This window comes from Charadrius vociferus, unplaced genomic scaffold, assembly GCF_000708025.1.
Source record: "Charadrius vociferus isolate BGI_N301 unplaced genomic scaffold, ASM70802v2 scaffold436, whole genome shotgun sequence".
Lineage (NCBI taxonomy): Eukaryota > Metazoa > Chordata > Aves > Charadriiformes > Charadriidae > Charadrius > Charadrius vociferus.
In genome coordinates, this window is record NW_009649187.1 from 5,921,492 (window position 1) to 5,933,295 (window position 11,804).

At 45.2% G+C, this 11,804-nt stretch overlaps 1 protein-coding gene across 1 annotated transcript in view; it reads right to left on the reverse strand.

The window, feature by feature from the left end:
• The window catches only part of PDLIM1 (PDZ and LIM domain 1), a 33,352-nt gene extending 22,261 nt beyond the window's left edge, over positions 1 to 11,091 (reverse strand). Inside the window, exons 1-2 of the mRNA XM_009888754.1 lie at positions 10,933 to 11,091; positions 843 to 927 (exon numbers count right to left, since the gene is read on the reverse strand). Coding sequence (XP_009887056.1) covers positions 843 to 927; positions 10,933 to 11,000 — 153 coding nt within the window. The 5' untranslated portion in view covers positions 11,001 to 11,091. The remainder of the gene's footprint in view (positions 1 to 842; positions 928 to 10,932) is intronic.
• Positions 11,092 to 11,804: the final 713 nt, after the last annotated feature.

An 11,804-nucleotide genomic window follows, 5' to 3' on the forward strand; every position in this document is an offset into this window, starting at 1 on the left:
GACATATTAGCACTTAATTAATTGCAGAGTCAAACTAGTTTTATTTCTACTTATTTTGCTAGAAAAGCTCATGCAGGATGTGTGCTCGGGCCAGAATCTATGTCACTACCCTGGTGAAAACCTGGAGAAATGCCACTGATTTTAGTGCAGTTATTGTAGATTGGTGCAGCACAATCCTCTAAACCTAGCCCAGGCAATGCCCTCACACAGGTCACTTATTATGATGTTTACTTGACAGAGGCAGCAGACTGATGAAGCAAGGCTGCTAAAGGGTTACAAAACCAACCTCCTAGACAGAGGCTGCAAGATCTGCCCCACAGATAAAAACATAAAAGCCTGGTGTGTTTCTCTTCCACGTTCTTCACAGCTAGACTGCTAGTAAGAACCTGCTAGTAAGAGGAAAATACAAACCAACAAAAAAAACCCCAACAGAATACACTAAGAATGAATCATTTTCTTCCCCTCTTATCTATAAAAATCAACACTCTTAGCAACGGCAGCGATAATTTATTGAGCCACACCTCTACAGTGCCTTCTGTGCCCTATGGTAGGTGGGAGCATGCAGATGGCAGGAGACACCACCTCTGAACCAAGCAGCTTACCCTTGGCAAGGTATCCGACTAGCTCTCCACAGCAGCAGGCTTCCGACCATGAGGGAGGGAGTCTGTCTCTGAAGGTTTCCGAGGGCCGCGTGATTTCTAGGAGGTTTGGGGCACGCGCTATCCCCAGTGTGACCAATGGAGTGACACACGCTTAGTTCCTTGGAGGCTCAGGCCAGAAACCGCTCTGAAGTAGGATAGGAGTAAGCGTGAAGAGGAGCATGCAGATGCTCCATTACTCACCTGCGGCTGAGAGGCCAGGTTCATCTTATAAGGATGCGTCTTTCCCTCCTCATTTACAAGTGGGGACCAGACTTTTGACTCCGTTCTGCAACACACAGATTTTAATAGTTAATCCACTTTCATCACTGAGCATCATTACTGTTATTAAAAGACTTGAAGTTCATCAGCTGAAAACATTTCCCCGGTCTTTTGTATACAGCACTATCCACATCAGGAGGAATCTAGACAGCCTCATTTTAGGCATGTAACTTGAATGACTTAGTTATGGTGTATGAGGTCCTCGGAGAAAGACAGGATCTCAGCAGTGACTGTCCTGGCTTATCCTTTGGAACTCCACTAGCAACACAGCAAGCATAGGCTCCAACCCAAGCAGCAGGTGACCCAAACAGCAGAAGCTGGAGATATCCCATAGATGTAGATCCTTTAATTAAGTGAGACAAGTCAGATTACTGTGCTTCGGCATTTATAGGTAGAGCCAGGAAGAGGAACGATTCTTGTCTGTATTGACTATACAGAGAACGTTTTGTTCTTGATGTTGTGCTGCCTTGGATAAGCTAGAAATATTTTTTGTTTTGGGTTTCCAGAACTTTCTTCTTATTTATACAGTGGTATCCATGCTGAACAGAGGATTTTGGGAATTATGAAAAAAAAAATGGGTCCAAGTCTGCAATGGAACTAAGAACTGAGATGACATAATGTGTCCAAGAGAAAGTCTGCATAACCTTTGCTGGCCTGTGGTCTGACCCAATTCCTCACAGCAGCCTGAAACACAAGTCAAGATCTGTGACCAAAACCAACCACTTTTACCACCATCATTCTGGAGTTTTGCTATGTCCTAAAGAATAACAGACAAACAAGTGGTGAGGAAGTAGAGTGCTTAGATTTGCTTGAGATACTTTGTGGGAAACATGCTACCTACATTTCTCAGAAGCATAGACAGTAGTTAGCATCTCAGGTGGACTAAACAATGTCACTTTTCCCAAACGTTTTAATAGTAGCGAATGAGTAGCTGCAGTACTGCTGAATGAAATTTGTTGTTCAATGCTAAACATTGCAAAATGCGGCAACCAGATGGTTGATAAACTCTTAGGATGAGTTTTGAAAACCATGTCCTGTTTTGACAGGAGCCCTTTGTAGAATCTGCAACTGTAGATAAATGTACTTCCCAGATATTTGTGGGTCGAGGACCAGCTACAAATTAAGTACTTAGTTAGCAAAACAAGAATGCTTCCACTGAGAATTAACTGGATAACTGGAAGGAGATTTTAAACAAAAAAAGCTTATAAAACTGGCAAGGATAGGGAAATGGGGTGTAGAGCTACCCACGGTAAATTCAGTCTGGTCTACACCATTCCTCTAAAAGCCCTCCAATCTCAGGACATTTATTAATCAGCCCAAATTTAACTGTGATGCACACGTATATCCCAGACGTTTGCTGCATAAATAGTATTTCAAGACCTACATCCAGAGGGCAGCTCAGTGGGAGGAGATGGGAGGCAGCATTCTCACTCAGGGAAGAGGAGAAATTTTATTGACCTGCTATTGCATCTACTGCACTCTGGACTTTACACGGAAGAAACCTGAATGAAGTCTGCTGTGCTGTACCTCCTTTCATAGGGAAGTACAAAGGCACCGGTCACACCAGCTATCATCCTTTACAAGCATTCAAGTATGGCAAACCTTTGACTCCAGGCTATTGCACCCTGCGGGCTCAGCTGCAGTGCTGACACCCGACAACCTACATCACTCAAACCCTGGCGTCTGGCGAGCTGGGGCACACACAGACTAACAAATAGGAATGTAACAGCTGCATGGGAGCAGATCTATGCCAGACTGATCATTATCTTGTCTCAACAGCCGCCACCACTGCATGCACAACATACCCCAGGTGAGTATAAAACAACCATTCCCTCCTTGCTTCTGGAAACCCGTGCTTTAAGGTGCCTGAGGAACTAGCAATTTTGCCCCGATTATGGCTATCAAGCCTGACAAAGTCACAGCCACCTCTAGGATGGCTGTATTTTGCACTTGAAGACTGTCTGCGGAGGGGAACAGCCTGTTGACCAATGCAAAGCTTTATTCCTTCAAGGTGTATGGAGATCCCATGCGATCAGGTTTCATCTCCTCTGGAAAAACTGGGGACACAGCAAAGTATATGGAAATCAAATACCATGCCAGCTGGGCTGTGAGCAAGTGGACATTGGCTGGAGATGAAAGAGCAGTTCAGAGCATTAAACACTTCAGCTGATTTCTAGCATGAGGCATCCCTGTGCCAGTTCTCACCAGCAGTCACTAAGTACTCTTGAGGTAGCATTTTCTTTTGCAGCATTTTAATATTACAAGGTTTCAGAAGCACCAAAAGGCCTTATTCAGATTGAAAACTTAAGCTTAGAGCAGGCCAGTATACAAATACAGAACAGAAACCTCCCCCCAGGGCCCGGGGCACTTGCTTTCATCCCACTGCCCCTCACATGCATTTGAGGTGACACAGCACCTTGGTCTCCCGTGTAGAGGAGGCAGCTGTGGCCAACTACTGCAGCCAACGGGGGGTTTGGCCAGATTTCTCCCTTAGTTATTAGCAAGGCAAAAAGCACAAGTTTGCTTCCCAGCCTGCTGCCATTCTGATCTCTCACTGGATATAAATGGAAGCAGCAAGGTCACTCCAGGCTTTACTTTCAATCCAGTTTAAAAGTTATCCAAACAGAAAGGTTAAATAGCCTGCGCGGTTGTCCCTCTAAGGCTGGGAGGATAAAGCTTCCCTTTGTCTTCACAACAGCTGCAGCAGAGCCCTTCAGCCACTCTCAACAGCCCATTTATGGCCCCAGCAAAGCCACAAAGAGGAGACAGCTTTGCTCTCCCTGGTTTTACCTAGCCCGGCTTTCAAGGCGCGTGGCCCATCCCACCGCACCGCCTGTGGAGTCCACAGTCTGCAGGTCATCGATGGGACTGCTATGGTCCCAACTCTCAGCAGGGGTTTCCTGGCTCTGCTCCTGGTGTCAATGCCTGCACTGTTACTGAAGTGTGGCAGGAGCAAGACAAATAGCACCTAGAAGTTCACCTTATGTCTCACTGCTGGATGAGGACTTATTTTCTGAGAGGCTGGGAAGTGTGGACACAGGCACAGACAGTAGGGCGGATTGGTTAGACTCATCATGGTTGTATCTTATCCATACGTTTTCATATCTTATATGAAGCAGGGAACAGGCGTCAGAGTAGATAGCTCAAACCCAGCCTTGGCAAAGGTGCCCTCAGTTCACAGCAGGCTGCTACGGGTAGGACTGCAGTGGCTTTCTGGAGGATTTTTTCTAAATTGGGAGGAGAGGACCCCCAGCCACAAAACCACTTCTACGCTCCCCTTGGTGAGGCCGTACCACTGCCATTGAGCATGGCCACGCCAGCAGGGCTGCCAAACCTGTATCTCCACCGGTGGCAAGATGGGATGTCCAACAGCTTACTGGGGAATCCCACCCTGTCTTTGGTGAAAGCCAGCAGGCTTCAGCGTCCCCATAGGATCTCACAGACTCCTACTTAAATTGATGAATATTTATTTTGTAATATGGTTTCTGATGCGTATTCTTTCAAATGAGACTCCAGCAGAGAGCAACACTCGAACAGTGCGGAAAGAGAAGACAAAACTGTGACACTTAAACAAGCCTGGGAACAAATGTCAAGCAAATTAGTTGCAGGCACATGGATACACAAACTTCGTCATGTTTGCAGTTTACATTTCCATGCTGTTTCCTTACTCCAGGAGAGAGAGCAACCAAGACAGGGCCAGGGAATGAGCCATGTATTTGCCGTTTCATCCAGGCAGAAACCAAGACCCAAGAGTAGCAAGAAATTTCTCTGATGCTAGTTTGGATGGGGAGGAACTGGTAGGAAGGGGAGGAAGGAAACTGCATGCAAGTCAAGGCAGGAATCTGGAGAGGTATTTACGAAATACATTTTTCAAGAAGCTTGGCTTGAACATGGTGTAATATAAACATTATAAGAGCCTAGATTTTGCTGTCAATGCTTTGCATGCAGAGCTGGGCCGTAGCATCAAGGGAAAATTCAGAACTGGAAAATGAAGGTCTAATTCTGTGTGCCAGGAACTGCGTGAGTATGTTCCATAAAGAAAAAGGCATGCTTACATTCCCATTTCAAACACTGGGATGGACATGAGATACCAAAGTAGCAAATAAACCCATAAAGACTGAAAAGTTCCTTGCGCAACACAAAGCTTGCTAGCTGAAAAATGAGGAAAGACCTAAAGAATTTGGCTTTCAACCCTCCCTAGAGTTTTAGACAGGCATTTTAATAATGTTTAGAAACTAACTACGAGAGCTCTCAGGCTACCAGGAAGGTACCTTTTAATCAGCCTTTTAGCTACAACAGCTGCGAAGTACATGCCCTCGGATTTAAACATGACCAGTCACTTTTAGCAACCATCCATCCATTAATGGACGTACTCGCTTTGGCAAGCAAAACTGTACTTGGGCTGCATGCAGCCTATTGCCAATTCAAACAGCGATGCTAGCTATAACTTCCTAGAGACAAGAGCCCCCAAATTAATTTCTTTACATTTACAGAGGATAAAACACACCTGACCGCTCAGACTCACACAGTTCTTCACCAGGCAGCTACAGAGTTAACTACTTTTGCCTCGCCAAAGAAGCTGTAAAAACACAACAAATGCCAAGCCTGACTTGCCAAGATGACTTTGAACGTGCCAATCATTAGTAAAAGCTGCCGGCACACAGGCAGGAGGGCTGGGAGCACCACACCAGCCACGGAGAGGTTGTGAGCTGCCGCGGAGGGCCAGGCATTCTGCATGCCCTTATATAGCTGCATGCAGAGCATCAGGCTTTTCCCAGGGCCAAAAGAATTATTAGTAAGATGACAGAGCTGGAAAACTCTTCTTGGCAGGGAAGCAAAAAGCAAACCTAAATGAGTCAACGGATTCCACCAGCTTCCTAGAATAAAAATTCGAGCCTATTGCGGCTTTGTGGAACTCAGCCTCAATAGCCGAGACCTGGGAACACATGGAACAAGTAAGAGTGCAACCCAACCTACCGAACAAAATGCAGATGACATTGCACACACGCTCTCTCCTTCCTCATAAGCATCTACACATGATCCTTTCTGATAATGCATTTAACATGTGCTGGTAGCAGATCTAACTTCCCTGATCTTTTCAAAGAACAAATACATAACTCCATTCCTTGGCATCACTTTTAGCAAAGCAACGGACTGTTTTGCAAACAAAAAAAGGTGCATTAATATATTATATGCTGGCAGCAGAGATGCAGAAAAGCAGCTTGAAATTTGAAGAAAAGGACAGTAGGAGCAGAACAAGAGATTACATGTTTGCAACCCCTTTTCACAAATATTCTTCTCTTACTACCACCCCCAACCTGCCTCCAGATACAAAGGGAAGGGCAGACTCACTGTAGGAACACTTCTTTTTTGTTGAAAAAAAACCCATATAAATACACACTTTACCTTTGAGTTGCTCAGGGCTGCCTATGAGCACAGTTCCACCACCCATTCGGTGACTAAAGCCACAGGCAAAGAGCCATTTGTCTGAGAAATAAATTTTCACCTGTGCTGCAAGGAATATTTATCTGCTTTTGTACATCCGCAGCTGCAGCTACACACAGCTCTGTGTCAAATTCATCATGAGCACTACCACTGACACTGGTGATGCCTGGATCTTTTGGCTATCAGACAAATTTTGTGGTAGGAGAATTTGTTACTCCTGAGCCTTCCCCTCTTTCAATGCTCTGTATCAGAGGAAGTGTCATTCCCAAAATACACTAAGTTTCCAAAGGAAGCTGATAGCTTTCTCCAGTCTGTTGAACATGTCTTAGTGCTCACCCCCATTAAAGGAAAATCAGAGGTGTGCTTAGAAGGGGTGCAGCCCAGCAAGAGGTTTTGCTCGGTCCTAAAGTGTCAGTGCAACGATGTCAGTGCACCCTAACTGGGGGAAAAAAATAAAAAAAAAAAGGAAGAAAAAAGGTGGGGGGTGGGGACACCAACACCAAAACCAAAGAGCAGCAGCTCTTCTCAAAGACTCGAAAGACTGAAGATCCAGAACTTCCTTTTTGCTAGGAATGAGAGAGACTCAAAACTCTGCCTGTGAAATGTCTCAGTTTAGCAACCAGGTGGTTTTGAGTTGACTGAAGCACATGGTCTGCTGTAGGTCAGTCTTTCTGCATGTACCATACAAAACCATGGTGCTGAGCATGATCTTACACCGCTGAAGACAATAATGGAACCTTAACTTTAGTTTCTTGGGAACTACATTTCTAAAAGCACTCTCTAGCTTGAAAAAAAAGCAAAATGAACGAACAAACACAGGCTTAGAAAAGAGCAGGGAGCTGCGAGACACGCCGAGTTCATCAGGAATTCGGTGTATGCGCCAACATTGTTGAACACCCACTTTTGAGGCAGAAAACAGACCTTTCCAACTCTGTTCACATGTCAAACAGCAAAGCACCTGGCAGTACCACTTAGAAAAGCATATTCAGAGAAAGCAATTTGTGGCTGGGTTTTAAATCCTAGGAAACTAACTGATTCGCACCTTTGGGTGAAAAAGTAGACCGGGCATGTTTTCTTCAGCTAGTAATTTGATCCATTTTTAATGGCGACATGTGTTAGACTAGATTTCCTGCCTACAATCTGATCTGAAATATTTTTGGACTGTTACCATCGTTAAGGAAAATACCGAAACAGGAAACATTGGAATGCTGTTGATATTCACAATCAAGTATACAGTGCAAACAGCATTTCCTTTACCAGAAGTGTTTAAGTCCTTTCAGTTCTCTACATTTACGCTTCTCTTAAATAATCATCAGCACAGCCAAACATGAAGACATTTTAACCACTTGACTACCATTAAGAGAAAAGAGGGTTGCATAGAAGCAGAACACACATGAATAAAGTTTGTTTTGATCCACAGAAGAGCACAATGAGAAGCATAGCGCAATACTTCCCCAAAACACTCTACCATCCTCCAGCTACTTGCAGCTTGAGGGCTTTCTGCAGCGGAGATACTGCCATGGTATATAACATCCCTTATAGATTTGTCTTCCATGAATTCACCTAGTCTCCTCTTGAACCCACATGCAGTTTTAGCATTCACAGCAGCGTCACAAATGAAGTACCCACTGTCACAACAGTGTTGACTCTCTGGTGGAACCAAAACACCACATGTGAGCTTAGACCTATGTCTAAAATCTCTCCTGGCATGATCCTGCTACCAACCCAAATGCAGGTCAGAGAGCATTTTGCACATGAAATCATTTAAATGAGTAATCATTTAAAATTTATCAGATATGAAATTAAAAATCACTAACAATTTATGCTTTCACAAGACATCTGTGTGATGGAGAGCAGACACAAGGACTGGAAGACTTCCCACTCCAAAAAACCTGCTATGGCCAGGCACATACTCAGCACCGGTTGTATGTGATGCTCTAGCCCACGGAGCTGCTGTCCTGGTCCTTGCCAGCACGGCTACTTTGTACAACATATCCAGTTAACAACTATGACTGCAGAGCATGGAAACCAGGTCCATGAGTTGAAGGTGTTGAAGTGCAAATTATATACTTTCCTTTTTATACTCAGACAACTATTTATGGAGCCTCTTCAACAGAGAAAAAACTTCCAGCTCCAACCTGATTGTATTGTCAGCCTTCCTAACTAACTGACTGACTATAAGGTCAAACCTTGCTGACAGAGTTTGGCCCACCAAGGTTCAGGAAGCCCAGGCAGCACTCATCTTCCCAAATGCCTTCCACCTTCTCCACCCTCAATAGCAACGCTCTTCCCTTCTTCACGGAGGAGGGCTGATCACCCTACCCCAGGTGGAACAGGAACATGAAGCATGGGGTCCAAGTGATACAAAATGTTTCTGTCACCCCTCAGGGCCTCCTCTCAAGATCTACCATTTTAAAGTCTTGGCCTTAGACTGCAAAGTAAAGAAGGGCTTCGGCCTCAGCAACAAAGACTACATTGCATTTCTGACCACTGACTCCAGCTGCATTTGGGACAAGAGTTACGAGGGCCCAGAAGGAGACAGCTAGGTGCTAGGGATAAAATATTCTCAGAGTACAACAAGTAAAGACCACATGATGCACATGACTGTGTTCTGGCATTAAGAGAGAGCTTTCTCCTCTGAGAATGCTCTCGGCAGTATCATATTCCCTGATACAAACACATCTCTAGCAGCTATAAAATCTCTGAACAAGTAAACAATTCTTCCCTAAGCAGAACTTTACTCCCAAAGAAGGAGGAGGACCAAAGACTAGACCAAAGTTCGCTAGAATCATCTGAAATGGATTTTACATGGGTAGTAATACCAAACCCTAAGGTGGATAAATAGTTAGACCACTGCTTTTCACTTGCGGTCTTGCCACTCTTGGCCATTTTGTCAGGAGCACTCACGGATCAATAGAGCAGCAGAAGCATCCACCGCATGCTCCTGCTACCACCTTGAAAGGGGGTCTTGAAAAAGAGTTGGGCTGTGCTAACTCAAAGCCCCTGCATGGTTTTACACAGCTGCACATCCAGCTAGAAATCTCTCCCTGGGCAGCTTCCGCACCCAAGGCCGAGGAAACATGCATGGAGTAACTATAAAATTAACGACTTTGTAATTAACATTAGCAAACACATTTTACAGAGTCAATGATCTGTAAAAGTGAGCTTGCCTACAGGCTGAAAGAGCCCTTGCCTCCCTCCCCTCCTCTCTCCCAGCCAGAACCACATGGCACTGGTTTGCTAGCTCAAGGAACTGTGTCTTTCAGAGAGGAGAAGGAGCACTCCTTTGCGGGAAGATTACAGGCTGCCAAGTTAGAGGCCAGTATGAGAAACTCTGGGGCTAACATGCTGCTTCAATGCTCACCACCCATTCACACTGCCTGCACTGTGCTCCATTCTTCCCCCCGTGAATTCCCTCAATGAATTGTCAGGCTTTTTTTGGCCAAGACCCATGGCTTCTTCCCGAACTGGGAAATGCCTGTTGAACACCCGGCATTATCCAAGCTACGGTAGAAGATTTCTGTTTATCGCAGAAAAGCCCTGAACAACTGAACTACTGTGTCATTTAAGGCATGCTTTGGCACTCCTTCTGAAAGCACCTCCCCTGCATCTGCTGTGAAGCTGATGTACGATTGTTCTGGGGGAAGGCAGCCGCAGGAAAAACTCACTCCAGAGCGACTAGAAATGCCATGATGCATCTGCCGTCTGACTTCAAGAAGTGCTGGTACCTATGGCTGCATTTTGAACCAAGAGGAAGGCTAAACCCCCAGTACCCCAAACAAACAGGCTCCAGTACTTTCAAGAAGCAATGCGTTAATGGAAAGCAGACCCAATGGAAAGCCTTCCCAGGCTCCATCTGTACAAAGATGGCCCGAGAACAAAGCACAGCTGGGGAAGGGAATGAAGCTGTCCACTGCTTTGCAGCTCGAGACAGTGAGAAGGCTGAAGCCAGCCCGTGCTCTACACCGATGACAGACACTATGGCTCAGCTGTCACCTTCCTTTATTTTTTTCAGGACTCACAAGAGATTGATGCCTGACAGGCACTTTGATGCAACCTGGGTCATCACTGTTTAGCACTGTCAGCGCTGTTTGATCAAGAGGCTCCAAAATGTACAACCTTTCTGTCTGTGTATGGCAAAAACTAGGCAATTAATAGCCTGAACAACACACAACCATGTATTTTAACTGCTAAATTAGTGGAACAGGAAGAAAGGTCATCTCTGGTCATACCTCCTCCACTATGAGTGAAGTTTTCATGAGATCTGTCTTTGATTTTTTGCTGTCAGAAGCCACAGAACAGGCTGACAGCCTCTGCCACAAATTATCAGCCAATTTCTCACTGGGAAAGTTGTTTTCATTAGGTCAAAGTGCAGCAAATGCAAGCAGCATCAGGATTAAAGGCTGAAATGCAGTTCCCTCTTGCTATCCAGTGCCTGGCCAGACAAAGCACTAAGAGGTCAAATTAAACAAACCAGCCAGAGAGGTCCACTGTCAACCCAAAACATAGCTACTGTCCACACCACAGCCCTCCCTCTCCCCATCCCCAGTCCCACTCAGCGACGTACCTGCTGACCGTCAGTGTTAGTTCATCTGTGCAACCCTTGATTTTGTTCTGGGCCTCAAGGTGCGTCATATTATCCGTGTTCACTCCATCAATGGCTATGATCTGGTCTCCTGTACACAAGTTGGCTACTGCAGCTTTGCTACCTGGAGTCACCTAAGAGAAAACAAAAAGAATAAATGGACTTTCCAGGGAGCAGCTTTCCATAGCAACATTTGGAAAACAGTTGGAGCACTCAGGACTTCTCTTGTCAGTACCCGGAAGCAAGGAGTTGAAAACTAATGAAAGCTTTCTGCTGAGAATTTACTACCTGGATCTGGGCCTTGTGGATACTCTCAGTGTTGAAGTTAGGGGCAGAATTCTGTTTTGGCACCCACAGATAGAAACTTGGGGTAAATAACAGAAATTGTATTTTCACTCAAGGCAGTTGGCTTCATGCTAGAGACCAAGAACATACAGAAGGCAACTCTGTTCTCTGCTGGACGGAGAAGTGCTCTCCAAAACACAAGGTGCTGAGGCAGCCACGAATCCTAAGCACCTCTAAAAACAGAGGTGACAAAGGAGTATCAGTCATTGTAATGCAGTTAACACCAATCACAAACACCTTCATCTGCATCACGATCTCATTTGCTTCCTTCCTCAGAAGAAAGGTTTGGGCTCAAGATACTTGGTTGCTTCTTTAGTTTTAATCTGTTTTATCCCAGGAACAGCTGTGTCAGACTTGCACTGATTTCAGCAAGATCAATCCCAAAGCAGTGCTTGATCTAACAAGCAGACTGGGAGGGAGAAACGCATCAGAAACTTCATCTTTAAGTCACAACTTGACCGTATTTCCAGAAAAAGTGGAAGCATCATCCTTAGCCTGCCAGCCTGACC